Source organism: Pseudochaenichthys georgianus, chromosome 17 (assembly GCF_902827115.2).
Source record: "Pseudochaenichthys georgianus chromosome 17, fPseGeo1.2, whole genome shotgun sequence".
In the NCBI taxonomy this organism is placed as follows: Eukaryota; Metazoa; Chordata; class Actinopteri; order Perciformes; family Channichthyidae; genus Pseudochaenichthys; species Pseudochaenichthys georgianus.
The window spans coordinates 12593739-12614174 of NC_047519.1; the positions used below are offsets into that span (position 1 = coordinate 12593739).

At 40.2% G+C, this 20436-nt stretch overlaps 1 protein-coding gene across 1 annotated transcript in view; it reads right to left on the bottom strand.

The window, feature by feature from the left end:
- The window catches only part of gpr158b (G protein-coupled receptor 158b), a 128015-nt gene that overhangs the window by 75790 nt on the left and 31789 nt on the right, over nt 1–20436 (bottom strand). Inside the window, exon 3 of the mRNA XM_034103614.2 lies at nt 7833–7935. Coding sequence (XP_033959505.1) covers nt 7833–7935 — 103 coding nt within the window. The remainder of the gene's footprint in view (nt 1–7832; nt 7936–20436) is intronic.

A 20436-nucleotide genomic window follows, 5' to 3' on the forward strand; every position in this document is an offset into this window, starting at 1 on the left:
AAAGTACTAATGAATAAACATGTCACGTAGGAATCGATTAAGATGTAAAGACAAAAACAATTGATCAAGCAATCAGGCAGTCACTGATGCAAGACATTAAACAAAGTGGTTTAGATTTTCCAGTTAGCCTCTCTGTGTTTAACGGTCAGTACAAGAATGGAAGGAGGTGATCATGAATACGAAATGACTCATGGTCCACAGTCTTTTGCCTGTTTGCTGTGAAACCCAGTTAAGCTGTTGGTCTTCTCTGGCATGCAATCATTCACTGACATGCAAACTGTTGGCTTTATTGGTTCAGGATGCAATGTGTATATCATATCTTACGAAAAGCTATTGTTGGAGCTATATATTGCTTTATATTATTCAATATTTAAACATTTGTTTTCTTGCTGTTTTGTTTATCGTAAATCTATTATTATTTAGTGTTATTATTTAAGTTATTCCTTGCATAAGATACGCTATCTGGTGCCTCAGCGGAAGTTACTTTTAAGTTCATTATCTGTTTGACTTTCTGTGATGTTGGCCGCTAAAGCTATCATATGTACAGCAACAGGTTCAATATCTGTTTGTATAGGAAAGGGTTGGTGTTAGGGGTAATTTGGTAGTTTAAGGGAAAACCGGTGTTTGAGTTTAAAGGATGACTTAAAATAGCTACCTGCCATTACTTACATGCGGAATACGTGAATGACTAACCCTAACCCTACGGGAAAAAATATGTATCACATGAAATGTTTGTTGTGAAATATGACTTGCAGTCTCTGGTATAGCTACGAAGACTGTAAGAGAACAGCCTGAAGGATGTTGTAGCTACATATTAGGGGTGTGATGCAAAGCTACTGTGCGTCTGGTAATATCTAATATCTGTATTCGTTATCTGCCTGTTTTCTGCAATACATCTTTTTTCTCCTGCTTATACTTATGTAATAAGTTTAACTGCCAAACCTGACATTTTAAAAGTCCCAGCTGAGGCTTAATAAAAGCCATGTAACATGATAAAAGTCTGGTTTAAAAATCAGTACTCCAAAGTGAGCGGGAGGTTCGAGGAATAATATAAGTCAGAGATGCATTGGATGAGAATGCTATCGACAAATGTTTGATAAGCTTGGACCATTTTAAATGCACTTCAGAGATTCTCATATCTTTATATATTGACTACAATGTTTTAGCCAACAGCAAGAATTAAGGATCGTTTAGTAACAAATTGGTCATATCTAAATAATGTATCCCATTAGTTTACAACTGAGACTATTTGTGTGATTATTAGGTGGAAAACTGGTCTTCTTTAAGACATCTGGGCACACAGTTTGTTCTTTCGCTGGAGTTAGACGGTCAAACCATTGTCAACATAACTTGAGACAGGCTATAAGGCAGAGATGGTGTACTCGAGTCCTGGACTCGGACTCGAGTCGGACTTGAGTGCCGATTTTCGGGACTCGTGACTCGACTCGGACTCGCGCACTTGATTGACGCGACTCGGACTTGGACTCGTGAATTCTCGCACAGGATGACTTGGACCGGACTCGGACTCGACTTACGACTCTCCCTTGGTGACTCGGACTTGGACTCGGACCGAAGAGTGGTGACTCGAGGGGACTTGGACTCGTGAATTGGTGACTTGACTACAACACTGCTATAAGGTAAGAAAAAGTTACCCTATTAAGTTAAGGAGTGATCTTTCTAGAAGGTTTTTATTGCTTACATTTTTTTTCTGGTGATTGCCCGTCTTTCAAGCTGCTGTTGTTTTGTTGAAAAGCATTTTTACTATAGTGGTATAGGTGTTGCCTTTGCATGTATACTTTGTGGGTTGGTGGCCTTAATTAAGCTCAGGGACTTAAATGAACTGTACCCACATTGGAATATGATTCTGGGTACGAGTGTATGATATAGTTCAACTGTTCAACTGTAAACCTCTACTGTACCGAACAGGATTCTGATAATCGTCATCAATGAAATAGAAAGTAGGCCTATAGCACAACCAAAATAAATCAAACATGTATATCAAAATGAAAGTTATTGTTGTGTTACTGCAATCATTCCAAAGAAACCATTTTTAAAGGAAACCTTTCACTTATATCAAAATTAGCAATTATCTCTTGACAGGACGCAGTGTAACACAATGGGAGGTGTTGCATAGTGATGGTGCACACAGAAGGAAACACAAAACAGCTCACACTTTATGTCTTTGTTGCACATTTTCTAATAATTATTTATTTTCCTCCCTCAATCTTTTCCTTGCTTTGATATCTGTCCTTTTAGGCCTGTTGCTAGGGAACAATACAACATCTGTTTCCAGTCTAGTGTGTTTTCTGGGATGTGCACAGAGGAATAACAGACAGGTTCCATGGGGGGAGTTCAGGGTCGCTAGCTACTGTGACCCAATTTGAGCCGCAGTGATTTGTAATGAGGGGGTCGGCATGGGGTTTGGAAGATGCAGAGTCTCTTCACAGCCGTTTGACTACAGGCATCATCACGCTGCATTACAATAAAGCTGCAGCTTAGCATATCACTCTCCCTTGGGTGCTGTATTGTTGGAGTCAGGGATGAAACCGCCGTAGTTGCTTGATTATCTCGCTCATCAGGGCCAAGCTTTCAGCATGAGGACACTGCTTCGCTTTCTGTCAAGCTGGTCAGCTATGGTCATTAAAATCCAAAGCACGAGCAGGGAGGTAAAGTTAGGAAAAACTTGAAAACTGCAAGGGTGAAAGGATAAAACATCAGTGGAGGAAGGTCCAAAGTCAAGTTATGTGTACATGTTCTGATTTTTAAATATGCAGCCCATATTCATTGTTTTTTAGCAATATAAAAGTAGGGAATAGAGATTGATAGCCAGAAGTTTTTCAAAAAACTGTTATAATTCACATTCTGAACCTTCAAACTGCGATTGTGCAGTAGTTAACCAACATGAACATAGATTATTCATGTCTGTATGGTAATCCTTATTTATTTCAGTCTCATAGTTATGGTAACATAGGTTGTATGCTAGATGGAAACACTTGATCTAGCGTGATGGTTAAATTAAGAATAGGATGTCAGGTAACGATTCGGCAAGGGTTTTTCTCTTCAAAATTCCAAGGAACTGACCTCTCAACTGCATGTGCATGTGTGCATATAAACTGTGTGTGTATTTGGTATATGTATGTGCATGATGTAAAAAAGTGTGTACTGTGTGTACTGTATGTATCTGTATAAAAACGCATGTGTGTGTACGACAGAGTGGAAACTGAATTTCCCCCTTGGGGGATTAATAAAGATCCATCTTCTCGCGAGCAGGAGACAGGAATATGAACGACAATGCAGAGAGTGTGTGTAATGTGAGTGCTTTTAAAGTTGTATTTGTTAACAACAATAACATTAATAACAATTCCGGTGTCTTGAAATTAAGTGTGCTTATGTAACCGATGTATAACTTCACTTGTTTATATTTCAGTAAAATCATTGTCCATACTTTATTTGTAAAACTTTATTTTTTAGATGCTTTTATTTTGAAAAGTACGTTTTATTTTGGTACTCTTGGCACCAGCACATTTCTGCAGACTCCCGCTGCTTTCCTCAGTTAGCTTCAGGCCCCCCACTGAGGAGAAGTAAGTGGAATGAGTGGTGTCATAAATGTTGTATTTTATATGTTAATAGATTGTTTTATGTTACACTTCACACAAGCCAAACCTATTTGCAGTTAATATCTATATGTTGCCGTGTGTGACTGTAAGTTTATATAAATGTGCAGCGCTTCAAACAGTGTTTGAGAGTTTTCTAAAGTTTAGCTATATGCTAACCTAACATGTGGGTGTTTTCTTCCACTGAAGGTGTGAAGTTAGAAAGCTGATGAAGCCATTTCCTGCTTTAATTATTATATTCTGTTTTGCACAGGTATGTGGGTATTCTTTTTGTGTTTTGTAACTGTAAATTGTATTGTTTGTTATGTAAGTGTAAATTATGGTTATATATATTGGTTTACAAAGAAAAGCCGTTTTGCCACCATGGATAGATGTATATCTGTTAATTGTATTATATTAGAACTCTGTATACTTTCCTGAGTAGCTTCAGGCCCCACTGAGAAGAAGTGTGAAGTTAGAAAGCTGATGAAGCCATTTCCGCTTAATTATTATATCTGTTTTGCACAGAGAATAAATCCTGGTTGGCAAGAAAGAAGTCGTTCTCATTTACACAACACAACGCAGAGATCACATGTGGCGTCAAACCAGACCGGTTACACTTAGCTAACGTTAACTATAATAGTCTTAAGACAATACAAACAAACATCTGTTAATTAACATTATAATATCAATACAAATACATAGTCAGTTACATTACTTATTACATTTTTCTAACAGTGTAATTAGTCATCTGTACTACATTTAAAAAAAGTAAACTCCCCAACCCTGATCATTAATTATAGACAGCTAATTAATTAAACTTCAAAGGATGACAAAAGCATTTCAATATGATCTGTCTGTCCGCTACATTAAATAAGCAGTAGCCTAAGTTCTGTCTTCAGTGTAAATGCTTCTTTAATAGTCATTGTATTCCTATTTGAATTCATTGTAAATAATCTTAACTGTGCTGACTGCCTGTTACTGTTTATCAGACAGTCTCATCATTTTTGACATGTTTTGTAATATTGCATGAGGTGTTTTAGTCAGTTATTATGTCGGCCTATTCTGTAGGTTAGAATCTGTCGTTTCAGACCCAACTGGCTTGACAGTACGTTTATAAAGTGTCTTTACTTCTGCCTTCTCCTATCCTAGATGAAGTTGATTGACTAAGAGTAAGGTCAGCTAAATTAAGGAAGGTTTTGTTATTTTTCTGTCTGAATTGTAATTGTCTTATGACATTCTACTGCAGCTGGAGCTGTTTTTCTGGTGGCTGAGGGAACAGCAGACCCCGCCTCACCCCAGTGAAGAATCCACAGTGTGGAAATTGTGCCAATAAATAAAAATGTATTCTGCACTGAAATGCCTCTCGAACTGCATGTTTATCTTTTGCAGCCTGGTGCATAACACACTAACAGTTGTTGTTGAGTAATCTAGCACCTCTTCAAAGACACATTTGATTTATTTCAAACGTGTAATACAATACAAATTATAATAATAATGAAATGAAACAAGAGAATTATGATTCTGTAGAAACATAAGCAGTATCAAACTAAATATTATTGACTTACAAATTATATATATAAGGAAATGATCTACCTAATTACACATCCGAAAAGGCGTGGGAAGGAGTTTACACGTATTTAATCCCACCCCTTCTCCCAAAAACTAAATTAACAGTTTTGTTTTAACAAAATATGCATCTAAATGTATGTCTACATACAATATACATTTACAATTATAAATAGATTATATCATTATTACTACAATATATATATAGGGTATATATATATATATATATATTTACATTGTATGTCAAATTTGATAAGACAAATATAAAATACTATCTTTTATATCTGACATACAAAATACATTTGTTATTAAAAAACAAAAACATAATAACAACAAATTGTTGGTTAATAATAATAATTACATTTCTGTAAGAAAAACATATTTTCATGCATTTTTAGATGGTTGATAACAAGCATTACAATGTCTAAAGAGACTCTCTGTGTATGAGACTCAATACTCGCTGGTTGTACTTTTGCGGTGGTCATCCAATTCGCTAGGTGGCGATGTTGCAAAACAACTAGAGGTCCTGGGAGTGGCGGGTCCCAGGAGTGCGGTCCTGAGACTGCAGCCTCCGACGCTGCAGCTTCATACTATTGGATTTTCTTGTTGCCCCAGCTAGTCGACACCATCTTTTAGCAGAAACAAGGGCTACATTAATGTGTTAAATCGATGTTAATCCATGTGTGTGCGGTTGTGGGAATTAACGGACGTGACGTTGTGCGATTGCGTTGCCAGGCAACAACTTGGGTTCATGTTAATTTACAAACTCGAACTGTAGTTATATTTAAAAACATTTTAGAAGGCCTCACGAAATACTTTAATGTAAATTAAAATGTAAATGTGAAGGAATGTGTGTATAACAAAATACATCCGTCATAAACATACCGGAAACAGACGTAGGCAAGATCCTCAGCTCGGTGATTGGATGGTTTAGCCGCAATGATACGTTGGGATATGATGTTTTTGCGATGGGAAATCCGAAAACATTTAAAAAAAAAATCAAATAATACTTTATTCCGAGTGTGCTTGCTTGTCTCTTTGAAAGTCATCACATAATAGCATGTAATACACGGTTCGGCCGCATTAAATATTGCAGATCTGCTGTAGTTCTCTATTTATAGACCCTGATTAGAAGACTTCTGGACAAACTGGAAGAACTGCGGCCAAAACTGAAAACGTGACGTGGATCATAAATATATTCAGCAATTAACAACATCTTACATTTCTTTTCACACAATACGTCTCCTTGCAGTATCAACACTAATTCGGTTCGCTGACTTTTATATTTATCCAATTGGTAGATAGGCTGTTATTTACACCTTAACGGTGCACAGCTGATAGAAAGGGATTTTTTTTTGTAGTTTTTAAAGATATTATTTACTGAACTACCTAGTGGTTAAAGCACATTATGTATTTTATTTTTTTATTATGCTGAGGATCTTTTCCGGTATTGTTTATGACGGATGTATTTTGTTATACACACATTCCTTCACATTTAAATTTAAATGTACATTAAAGTATTTCATGAGGCCTTCTAAAATGTTTTTAAATATAACTTCGGTTCTAGTTGAAGAGTTTGCAAATTAACATGAACCGAAGCTGTTGCCTGGCAACGCAATCGCACATGTCACGTCCGTTAATTCCACATCTGCGCACATGGATTAACATCTATTTAATATCATTAATGTAGCCTTTGTTTCTGCTAAAAGAGGTGTCGACTAGCTGGGGCAACAAGAAAATCGGCGAAATCGTAGTGTGACTATTAAAAAATAAATCATTATTATATTAATATTGACAATAACAACCGACCGTCGTGGTACAGCATTTGCTTGGCATTTCCGGGTATTTCTCCACTGGTTGGGGCCATGTTAACAATACTGTGTAACTGTCACGTTTGAAGGGACGAAATCGTGACATCTTCAAGTCTCCCAGCATGGTAAATCGTCACATGTTCACGTCTTGCCGTGATGTCCGGCAGTGGCTCAGTCAGTAGGGGGCTTGGACTGGGAGCTGTAGGGTCGCCGGTTCAAGTCCAGACCTAAAAAATATGGAGTGTGGACTGCTACTTGGAGAGGTCTCAGTTCACCTGCTGCCCTGCCGTGGTGCCCTTGAGCAAGGCACCGGACACCCCCCTTCCCCCCTCACTCCCATTGCTCTCCGGGCGCTGTACACTAGCTGCCCACTAGCTGCCCACTGCTCCTAGTACTAGACTCCTGGTACTAGTGGTGGGTTAAATGCAGAGGCCAAATGTCACTGTGTGTGCTGTGTGCTCTCTGAATGTGTGACCATTAAAAGAGGGTTTCATCCCTCCCAATTATATTCTATACCGGGTTGGTAGCGACATCTTATTATCCAACAGGTTTGTTTTTCAGAATCCACCTGTGGCTCCCACTAGAACGCAGACAAAATACATAGTAGACATTTCCACAATAAGAGCTGTCAAAATCTTTTGACTGAAATTTGAGGCGTCATATCCTCACAGGCCCCAGGATACCCATACAAAGAGAAAAGAAGATTATCAAACAAGATGTGTGACTCTCAGCTGAAAAAATGTGTTTTATTTTCTTCTCCTAAATCTCAAATGCTTACTTTTGAAAAATGCAAAGTTTTGATCTGACAGTTTGCTGCAGTTTGTATTTTTTTATATCACAGGGGGGATTTGTAACCTACTTTTGAAGCCATTGAGCACCACTCTGCTTGGATGGTAGAATCCTCTCCTGCACTGGCACTTGTACTTGTCCAACACAAATCCATGGCCGATGATGGGAGTGCACTGGAAGGAAGAAATGCAGAGAGAGACAATGAGACAATACAATACAATTATTATTGTATTAGTATTGTTGTCAACAACAAGGGTATCACAGGAGTCAGTTGAATTGAGGCAAAAAGGAATCTGAAGAGGATAATACATGAATGTTAACCACTAAATGGAGCGAGATGATCAGGGGACTCAGCCAATGCAGCTTTGTTTTGGTTCTTGAATCCAAAAGCAAGTGGGAGTAAAGTAATGCAATTATTTCGTCTGTTTAGGACTCCAGAAGCCAAAATAAGACACAGTAACAACAGTAATCTTCTATATTGTTTTTGTTATCGAACAGTATTTTACAAATTAAAATAATTGTTTTTTTTTATATTTAAATATCTGAGCAAGTCACCTTAGGCACATTGAGACGGTTCATTAGTTTCTGATATTTTACATCTCAAATTTAAAATAAAACGTATTTGTTAGATGCAGCCCGACAGTAATCAAGTCAGCCACTTGTATCATCCTGAAAGTGAACAACAATGGATGTCAAGTGAACATGAGGTTTACATAATAATCGCAGCAAACACAAAGACATTGATGTTCTCTGATTGATGATTTTTCTAGTCACACATTCATTAATATGATTTAGCACATGGCTCCATAGTATTCTTCCAAATGCCTCTTGAGTAAATTAATGATTTGCAATTGCAGGAAGATCATCCAGATCTTAATGATTTTCCGGACCCAGCAGTGGGATTCAAACAGTTTACTAAAAGATAATGCTGTACATTGTATAATTTAAAGACAGAGTGTTTCCAAGACTATTAATATTTCATCATAATCAAAGACTATAATATAATGCAGGGTCTGATATTTAAAACAGACATCAAAAACGGTATGAAGCACAGTTTCTTTGTCTTTTAACTGCTAGCTAATGATCATGCTCTACGTGAAGCACACTGCAGTGGTCTCAGTTAATGAACTTGTTTCAATCATGTAATCAAGTCTTCTACAGTACTGTACATCGTCGACATGCAGCATGAATCGGAAGATGCCCCAGTTATAAAAATACGTGGTGTCTGGGGAAATAACAGGGCTTCACCAAGTAACAGGGAAACTAATTAATATCTAAATAAAGAATTAAGGGTTGTTTGCAGAATTTAAGCGCGTCTGCATAATTCCAGTTTGCATTGATAACTGTGGGAGCAACATGGGCTTACGCACCATCTGGAGCAAAAGCACACTCAGTAACACTCACACAGAAGCACCAGTGTGGATTTTCTACACTCATGTGAATACACATATCCCTGTACGAAAATAAATCCACAATAAATTTGACATGAACATTCATAAATAGTCCATTACATTGCATGCTTAAAGTAAAAACAGTAGATCTCCTCTGGGACGGCTGCTCCTAGCAGCGTGGCTATATTAAGCCACCACTTCATGAATCTGCGACAGGCACTGAAAGAGTCTCTTTACTTTTCAAAGCAGTTACAATGTTGAAAGGAAATACGCTCAGTGTACTTCTTCCTGAGAATTAGATGCGAAGATCTACGGCATTCTCATGTTTGTGCTGTATACGAAGCTAAAGCCAGGAGGCAATTAGCTAAGCCTAGCATAAAAACGGGGAGCAGGGAAAACAGCAATATCAAAGAAAAATAATTAGCAGAACCTCTAAATTCTTAAGGTATAAGCAGGGTTCGAGTTATACACTGAGCTCTATGGGGTCTTTAAAACGAACGTGCGCGCATGCACACGCACGCACACACGCGCACACACACACACACACACACAGCAGCAGCCCTCTCCTTGCTACAAACTAAGTTAAATATGAAAAGGTTCAACTACGCACACCACATCATCTCGGCTCGCGCAGCACGCTCACAGGCATCTATTGCGCAACAATGTATTGCGCACCTTGGAGTTGAAGTGCAGGCATATTGTCATTTAAGAGAATGCCTAGTTATTTTGGAAAACATGTTTTAAATAATACTCATTACATTGACACATGCATTATGTGTGTTTAAAATAATGGTTGTTGGTAATGTATTAGCGACCACAGATGTATGTGCTCCCATTGGCTCCCACATAACTTGAACCCTGGGTATAAGTACATTTATTATTACATTTTTGGGGGAATGTATGAAGCAAAACAAAATACTGTGGCTTAAGATAGCTGTTTGTTGTTTTTTCAAGCTAGCTAGCTGGTTCATACTGTAGCTTCCAGTCTTCATGATAGCTTAACTAACATCTTCCAGCCTCTAGCATTAGTAATTTAATATTGTCGGAAATTCCCCTCTCAAAATGATGACTGAACTAGATGACATGAATGCAGCATGATGCAGAAATGAGTGGAATAGATATTCTCATCTAACTCTTGACAGGAATGTGAATTTAAAGTTCTCTAAATGTCAAACATATTATTTGAAAGCAGAATGAGATTACTTTGCTTTTCAATCAATTGGAATTAGCAGATTTGTAGAAAAAGACACATTGCTCTGCTGTGAATACAAATGCTAGGAGTGATTTATTTAAATTATTATTATATTTTAGACCACTGAATGCCTTTAGCACCACTAGAGCAATGCAAGGTAATGACATAAAATAGAGGCTAAAAAAGGGTCTTGGTTGGATCATGGTTCGTGTTTTACATAATCCATCAACCCTATCCAAATTTGTTTGCCAAGATTTTCACCAAAGAAGATTTTTGAATGATATATAAAACAGATATTTAGCCATTCATTCCCTGGAGAGCCATGCTTTGGTTGATACCATTTAAATCTGCAGAAGATAGGAGTTGATAACATTAAAAAACATAAAACTAATGTAAAACATTCTTGAATTTCTTATTTCAGTGGAACGGTCCTTTAACTCCATGTAATGTTGATATGATTTATTTTTAACTATCCTCAAACTCATACGACCAAATGGGCCGACTGTTCAGGCCCATTACGACCAAATATGTCGTTTGTTCAAGCTCTTAATACGTCCTATAATTACGTTTAACTAACGTTACAGATGGTCATTTATTCACAAATAACCCTCTCTGTAAAATCCTAAATTGTAGGTTAGTTTGGCCATTAAAACGCTTTTTGATTAGATTTCTAGCGAGAAGTGTATATTGTACTTTTAGAATCCACGTCCAGTCGATATGTAGGATCTATAGTTTGATAGATATTAAGAAGATGATTTATGTATGCGGCAGCCTCCATGTAAAGTTACGGGTTGAAAACAGTATTTCCGGTCTCGACGTTTTCATAATAAAACCAATGATCAAATTATTTAACAGTGATATCTGCAGTACTCATCAACTAAAAAACATCAGTTTATCCTTGTTAATTATACGACATTTATTGGTTTAAATTGTGTACAATGCTTTTGTGTTTGTCCCATAAGTTTTTCTCTTTCGATTCTGAGAGACACCTTTCTTTTTTCATAGGTTTTGATAGGCTAAAACATTGATTGTTTTAGCCGCAATGCATGTCGGGATATGGTGTTTATGCGATATGAAATCGGAAAAACATTTTTCTTAAATAAAATAATACTGTATTCCGAGTTTTCTTGCTTTTCTCTTTGGAAGTCATCACATAACGGCATTGTAATATACGGTTCGGCTGCATTACATATTACATATCTGCTGTAGATATTTATTTATAGAGCCCTGATCAGAAGACCTTTTGACAAACTGTAATAAATGCCGCCAAAACTGAATAAGTGACGTGGATCATAAATATATTAGCAATTAAACAACATCTTCCATTTCTTTTCACACAATACGTCTCCTTGCAGTATCAACACTAATTCGGCTGACTTTTATATTTGATCCAATTGGTAGATAGGTTATATTTACACCATAACGGTGCACAGCTGATAGAAAGGGATTTTTTTTGTAGTTTTTAAAGATATTATTTACTGAACTACCTTTCCAACTCCTCATGCAGTTGACTGTTACAGGTCTATACAGCTTCATGGTACAATGCATAAGCTTCAAATCGAGAGACTGAAACTGTATTTTCCTTTACCGTTCTGTTTTAATTTCACAATAAAGTTAATAGTCATATTATGTTTGATTAATATGAACACACATATGAGGTGGTTCGGGCACCTAGTTAGGATGCCACCTGGGCGCCTCCCTAGGGAGGTGTTCCAGGCACGTCCAGCTGGGAATAGACCAAGGGGTAGACCTAGGACCAGGTGGAGGGATTATATCTCTTCGCTGGCCTGGGAGCACCTTGGGATCCCCACACCACTGGTTTTTTAACCCGCACCGCCTAGTGGTTAAAGCACATTATTGAATTGTGTTGTTCAATACGTTTTATTTGATGAAAACATTTAAATATTGTCATGTATTTTACTTCATACTTTTACGTCATGCGATCGGCTCTCGCGATCGTCATTTTTAGAGAGCACCGATCAATCGGTAGAGAGTGAGTATCGGCCGATATCGATCGGCGGCCGATACTCACTCTCTACCGATTTGACCGGTCCTGTTTTAACTGCTATTACATTAACACAAAAACCATTAATCATCACCAAATTTAATTTAACACCCTTTCAAACTGTAAATATTGTATCAGACAACTGGTATACATGAACAGTAAATATACAAAGAATAGACACTGAACCTGTATTGTGTGTGCCAGGTGTGATCCATGTGGGGGGATGGGCACATAAGAATGGGAAATGTGTTCAAATTAAATTAAATACGTGTAAACTCCTTCCCACGCCTTTTCGGATGTGTAATTAGGTAGATCATTTCCTTATATATAATTTGTAAGTCAATAATATTTAGTTTGATACTGCTTATGTTTCTACAGAATCATAATTCTCTTGTTTCATTTCATTATTATTATAATTTGTATTGTATTACACGTTTGAAATAAATCAAATGTGTCTTTGAAGAGGTGCTAGATTACTCAAAAACAACTGTTAGTGTGTTTATGCACCAGGCTGCAAAAGATAAACATGCAGTTCGAGAGGCATTTCAGTGCAGAATACATTTTTATTTATTGGGCACAATTTCCACACTGTGGATTCTTCACTGGGGTGAGGCGGGGTCTGCTGTTCCCTCAGCCACCAGAAAACAGCTCCAGCTGCAGTAGAATGTCATAAGACAACTAGAAAATGCATTTCTTGCAGAAAATGCGTGCGAATGCTGGAAACTGTGAACATTTATGGCTGAATTTAGCTGAAAATGCAGAAAAAGCTGAATATGTTATTAGCTGAATAGTAGCTGCTTTTAGCTAAGAAAATGCAGAAAAAGCTTAATATTTAAAAGAAAAGGTTTAAAAAAAGGTGTAAACAACTATGTGTATATCCCCAATGTCCTGAAATAGCTGAATAATGTAATAGTTTAATGGTTTATAGCTGAAATTAGGCTGAAGGAGTTAGATATTAGCTGTAGTAGTGAATGAATGTTTACAAACACCTGTGTGTGGTGTAAACCCAGAGATCAAAGTTTAACATGATGACGACTTAAGACCATTTACCAAATGCAGAGAGAGAGAGAGAGAGAGAGAGAGAGAGAGAGAGAGAAAGAGAAATGCAGTGTGTGTGGTAGATAGCTGTTCAGTGTGTGTGGTAGAGAGAGAGAGAGGGTCTGTGTGTGAGAGAGTTTGAGTGTGTGTCTGTGTTTGAAAGAGTGTGTGTGTGTGTGTGTGTGTGTATGTGTTTGTGTGTGCCTGTGTTTGAGAGAGTGTGTGTGTGTGTGTGTGTGTGTGTGTGTGTGTGTGTGTGTGTGTGTGTGTGTGTGTGTGTGTGTGTGTGTGTGTGTGTGTGTGTGTGTGTGTGTGTGTGTGTGTGTGTGTGTGTGTGTGTGTGTGTGTGTGTGTGTGTGTGTGTGTGTGTGTGTGTGTGTGTGTGTGTGTGTGTGTGTGTGTGTGTGTGTGTGTGTGTGTGTGTGTGTGTGTGTGTGTGTGTGTGTGTGTGTGTGTGGCCGAGCATTACTATACTTGTGGGGACCTAAATCTGTTTACACAGTCACGTGTGGGGACTCGCCTCCCTTATGGGGACAAATTGGAGGTCCCCATGGGGAGAATCACTACTTTTAGGGTGAAGACTTGGTTAGGTTTAGGATTAGGGTAAGGGTTAGGGTTAGGCATGTGTTGGTTATGGTTAAGGTTAGGATAAGTCTCCAGGAAATGCATTTAAGTCAATGTAATGTCCCCTGAAGTGATGTATACATGGTGTGTGTGTGTGTGTGCGTGCGTGCGTGCGTGCGTGCGTGCGTGCGTGCGTGTGTGTGTGTGTGTGTGTGTGTCTATCTGATCTGGATGGTTACTAATTCCTTTTCTTTATGGCGGCCATTTTTGACCACGAACACTATGGGTGTTACAAAGTTGACTAAATCATCCAAAATTCAATGAAAGTGACCCGAAGACAAAAGGAGGTTTAAAGCAATGCTCATAAATGCTCCTGTCCTTTGTGTAGATGAGTCATGTTTCATGGTTTTGGGGTTAAATGTCCAAACGATTACACTACTATATGTGATGCAGCTATAGCCAAATATTTCATTTCTATGCAAGCTCTCTCATTTGTTAAATTACAATTTGCATGCAAATCACAAGTTGGAACCCAGTAAGATAAAAAAAAACAGAGCCTGTCAACTGGTAAAGTAAATCTTTACATGTGTTTGTGTGCATATTCTCTCTAGGGAGATACCTCTGAAATGACAGTGAAGTCTGCAAAACACAGGAAGGGGACACTGATTTGAGTTATTGTCTTATAGCATTTTCATATCTCCAAACGAGAATGAATCTGGGGCTTGGCCAGGATTTTTCCACCTCTACGGGTGGAGGAGCAGGTGGCAAGCCGATGATTCAGGCTCCCAGAGTGCCCCTGACGTAGTGGGAGTTTAACTTTGAATCTTATCATCTGCTGAATATTGAGTAATTACTAAACCTTACCCACAACCAACCACACACATTCCCACCAATGCATTCATATAACCACCAGCATTTGTTAGGAACTTCTTTTCTGCTTACTCCAAAGAAAGTAGAGACTCATTAAGATAAGACATTCCCAGGGACACTTAGGTGGGCTAGGATGAAATATGATGCTTATTTCAATGGGCTGTGTGCATTCAAAACGTTGCATTTATTAAACCTGTCGCCGCTGTCACAGCAGAACCTGTTATTGGTTCCCAAGTGCATATACACTTTCAACTTTTTACAAGAGGAGTAACATGTTGTTTCCAACCTTACTACATTCCCCAAGCCCATACATTTCACAGCACATATCCCATGAGTATAATACAGGAAACACAAAGTCACAGAATGTCACAGAAGATCGACAAGGACCATCAAAAGTAGATTCATGTCAACCACCCCTGAACTACCTCTCTTGCAAAGGGCTCCATATGTCGTCCATCACCAGTGCAGCTTTCTCCAGCGAAACAACACTTGTGCAGCAGCACTCGCACGCACACACACACATCAAAAGGCAGGTGGTTTAGCGATGCCAAGGTCACCCTTGCTTTTCCTCAGACACCATGGAAAGGCTATGAAGCGGTCATTGGACGTGTCTCAGTTTGATGGATTACCTCAGTATCAGAGTAAGTATTTTGTAATTGCACCTTACTTCAGATGCAGTGGGGGCTTCTAAGTTCACTTTCTCTCCAATATACGGTGGCCCTGAAGTGCAAGTCAAAACAACATTTCACAAAACACCACAGCATTTCAGAAAACACCACAGCATTTCACAAAACACTTCAAAATTTCACAAAACGCTACAGCATTTCAGAAAACGCTTCAACATTTCATACAGATGTAGCACTCCAGATAGGACTCCAGTGGGCGGATTCCAACCAAAAACCCAGCGGATCCCAGTGGCTGGGGGCATTGACGCTTGTCAAAGCATTAATTCATGGTTTTTACTAACCGGTATCAGTATGTTGTTACTTCGGCATCATTTTGAAACGTGTATTACAATTAAATCACGGTACAATATGTACATTTTGTTGTAGTTGGTATCTACCATAGTATTTGCATAGATATAAGCCCTGCCCCCTCTCCAGCGCGTCTTGTTTGAATGACAGGAGTAAACACAGCTGACAGCCAAGGTGAAACTCGAGCGATTAGAGCGATGCAAATATTCGGGGCTTATCTCCATGTAAATACTGGTAGCCTACAACAAAATGAACATATTTTACTGTGAATACATGTTCCAAAATGATGCCGAAGTAACAACATACTGATACCGGTTAGTAAAAACCATGAATTAATGCTTTGACAAGTCTGCAGACAAGACGGCAGGTGAAAAACCTTTTGAAATGCGTATTTTCTGAATGGAGATCGCCGATCGGATCGATCAGGCTTAACTAACCTGTAGCTGCTCCGTCCAAACTCACAACAACGGCATACAGACAGAAATAAAGCAGTGACTGTATTCGCCATGACATAGACGGTCTGCGGTTTGTACATGTTTAACTTTCGTCCAGTTTCTGAACATATATGAGGAGCTGTGAGCTCTGTGTGCTAACAGCTAACAGCTGATGTTTTGGGACATGTTGCGCTGTCGGGTGCTGACCAATCACGAAGTGTCATTTCTTGACTGGCAGCAAAAACAACCAATCACAGCAGTGCTTCTCTGGCTGGCTCTGTCCAATCACAAACAAGAAGTGTTCTCCCTAAAGGAATTCCCTTTCCTTAAAAGTTGAAATGTTGAAGTGTTTTGTGAAATGCTGTGGTGTTTTGTGAAATGCTGTGGTGTTTTGTGAAATGCTGAAGCGTTTTGTGAAATGCTGTAGTGTTTTGTGAAATGCTGTAGTATTTTTTGAAATGTCGTTGTGTTTTATAAAATGTTGTAGTGTTTTGTGAAATGTTGTTTTGACTTGCACTTCAGGGCCACTGTACCAACACTTGGCTGACAGGGTTCAAAGTTGCATTGTCAATCGAAAGAGTGCAAACGACTGATTGTTTAAAAGTGACTGACAGGAAATGTTTAGTTACAAAGAAGAGCTGCATTTTATAACTTATAGTTTATCAATGGCACTTGATCCTCAAATTGCTGAGGGGAAATTTAGCCTGGCATACCATTTTTAAGTAGTTGTAAATATTAACAGTTTGTGTGGGTTGGCCTATTGGCACTTCATCAGTTGTGTTGGGATAAATAGCTAGCATTTTCTAAAAATAACAAGTGAAAAGAATTAAGAAATCTCACGTTTGTTTTCTTTTTATTTATTTAGCCTGACATTGCAGGAGGTTCTTTTCAAAAATATACCCATTTAATAGTTCTTCTCAAAGTAATCTTGCAAAACCTGTACAACAATCGATTGTTTTTTGTAAAAAAAAATGACAAATCTGGAGATTTAGCTACAGATAGATAGCTAGCAATGTCAGCTACTATCTACTAGCTAGCTCTGTCTGAAGGCGACATCCCCAAATGTAGCTATAGATAGCTTGCTCGTATAAAGATAGATGAAGATGACATCCACATTCTTGAGGCCTCTGTCAGGATTATCATGTCATGTCACATTTCTATGTCTAGGTTTGGGTGTTTTTTCTGTTCTCTCTGTCATGTTTTCCTCCTGGTTTATTGTCTGGTCCTTTTTCCTGTGTTTTTCCTCCTGTCGTTAGTTTCCCTGGTGTGTCTAGTTATCTGATTGTGTTCACCTGTGGCCCTTGTGTTTCTCCTCCCCTGCCCGGCTGTTTCTCGTCTTGTGATTTAGTCCCTGTATTTAGTCTTGTCTCCTCCTGTGTTCAGTGTTGGTGCTTCTTTTGGTTGTGACCTAGTTCACCGTAAAGTGGTTTTTCTGTCCAAGTATAATTAAGTCCTTGAAATAAAGGTGTTATCAAGTGCTATCTGCGTTTGGGTCCTACCTGCTTCACTCTGCGTATCAGAAAGCACCAACCAAGAAATGGGCCCAGCAGATCCGTTCGAGCTGGAATTATTGAATTTTTCCTTTTTTTTGGCTAACTGCTCGGATCGATGGAAGAGAGCACCCGGAGTTCAGCAGCGAGAGGCTGTGTTGTCGGAGGCGCGCCAGATGGCTAGAGAGAAACCAGGTTTGGTGAAGTTCTTACCTGGCTGAATTTCAAAGATCCTCCCGGTGTGTGATTCCCGGCCTGCTAGCCCCAGGCATGCTCGCTCCCTGTCTCCCAATTCCCAACCTGGTACCATACGCCTCGCTGGGTTCCGTCTGAAGTCAACCCATGCTTCTGCCCCAGTTCCTGCTCCTGTCCAGGAGTCGTTTTCTGGAACTCATCTGGCTTATGGAGGTCCACGGAGTATTCAGGCGGCTGCTAAGAGAAGGAGTTGCAAGGCCAAGCTAGCAGCCCGAGCCCCAAGAGCCATGGCTACAGCCCCAGTGCAGGCCCCAGCAGCCATGGCTCCATGCTCCAGTATCTCAAGTCTCCTCTCCAGTTCCCTCTCAAGTCCCCTCTCAAGTCTCCTCTCCAGTTCCCTCTCGAGTCTCCTCTCGAGTCCCCTCTCGAGTCCCCTCTCGAGTCCCCTCTCAAGTCTCCTCTCGAGTCCCCTCTCAAGTCTCCTCTCGAGTCCCCTCTCAAGTCTCCTCTCGAGTCCCCTCTCAGGTCCCTTCTCGAGTCCCTTCTCGAGTCCTTTTTCGAGTCCTCTCTCGAGTTCCCTCTCAAGTCTCCTCTCTAGTCCCCTCTCAAGTCTCCCCTCAAGTTCCCTCTCAGGTCCCCTCTCGAGTCCCCTCTCGAGTTCCCTCTCAAGTCTCTTCTCGAGTCCCCTCTCGAGTCCCCTCTCAAGTCCCCTCTCGAGTTCCCTCTCAGGTCCCCTCTCGAGTCTCTTCTCGAGTCCCCTCTCGAGTTCCCTCTCAAGTCATCTCTCGAGTTCCCTCTCAAGTCACCGCTCGAGTTCCCTCTCAAGTCTCCTCTCGAGTCTCCGTTCAAGTCCCCTCTCGAGATCCCTCTCAAGTCAACTCTCAAATTTCCTCTCGAGTTCCCTCTCGAGCCCTCTCTCGAGTCCCAACTCCATGTCCTGAGCCGTTGGAGGTCCCGCAGACTACTCTCCTGCCGGGGGTCCTGCCAACCCCATGTCCTGAGCCGTTGGAGGTCCCGCAGACTGCTCTTCTGCCGGGGGTCCTGCCAACTCCATGTCCTGTGCCGTTGGAGGTCCCGCAGACTACTCTCCTGCCGGGGGTCCTGCCAACCCCATGTCCTGAGCCGTTGGAGGTCCCGCAGACTGCTCTTCTGCCGGGGGTCCTGCCAACTCCATGTCCTGTGCCGTTGGAGGTTCCGCCGACTGCTCTCCTGCCGGGGGCCCTGCCGGCCCTGTGTCCTCTTCCGTGGGGAATCTTGCCGACACCTGTCCCACCGGCTCCGAATCCTGTCCGGTCGACACCGGCTCCTGCCCGGCCTCCGGAGCTGTCCGGTCTTCGCCCTCAAGCCTGGTCCCCTGAGTTCGCCCGCTGTGGTCTTCGCCCCGCCTCGAACTCTGTCTTGCCCCCGGGCCGTCCGCCCGAGATCCCCTCCACCCATCCTGCTGGACGTTGTTGGATTTTTGTTTTGGTGTTTAGGGACGTCTAGAATCCGTCCCTTGAGGAGGGGGTTCTGTCACGATTATCATGTCATGTCACATTTCTATGTCTAGGTTTGGGTGTTTTTGCTGTTCTCTCTGTCATGTTTTCCTCCTGGTTTATTGTCTGGTCCTTTTTCCTGTGTTTTCCTCTTGTCATTAGTTTCCCTGGTGTGTCTAGTTATCTGATTGTGTTCACCTGTGGCCCTTGTGTTTCTCCTCCCCTGCCCAGCTGTTTCTCGTCTTGTGATTACCCCTCCCTGTATTTAGTCTTGTCTCCTCCTGTGTTCAGTGTTGGTGCTTCTTTTGTTTGTGACCTAGTTCACCGTAGAGTGGTTTTTCTGTCCAAGTATAATTAAGTCCTTGAAATAAAGGTGCTATCTGCGTTTGGGTCCTACCTGCTTCACTCTGCGTATCAGCCACCTACCAAGCTCTAATTTGTTTCCCCAACAACGAAAAATTACCGCATTTGAGGAGCACCAAAATCGTCTAGGGGCTCTTTTGCATTATGGTCTTGTGAGCCTGCTGTCAATTCCAGCTTTTCTGGGATAGACTCTTGAATGACAAATACATATTGCTGTAATGTGGCAAGTCTGGAAAGAAGCTGTTCTCTTTGATTCCCAAGGACAGGCCAACTGACTAAATAATACTGTATACTATAGTATAATTTAAGTCCATTGTGGCTCAGCTGGAAATATCTCCACTTGTCGAGGATTAATGTTCACCAAATGATATCCAGCTCTTTCAAAGTTAGTCTTTTAGAATCACTTTCCCCTTGAAAAATGTTGCAAGTTAAACTCCAACAAAAAAAATATTGAAGTTACAAACCAACAATCATAAAATGCAGTATAGTAAAACCTGTGTATCTGTATAACAAGTACAAACTGGTTCTGGAAGAACTGCCAGCACAATAACGCAAAATGTGAATCAAACTTAACATTTGAGTGAATACAACACTGAAGTAGCGTGAAAACGAATAATGAATTATCAGATCGATAACATCCACATGGAGGCTTTTCATGTTTGGACAGCAGCCTGTGGTACCTG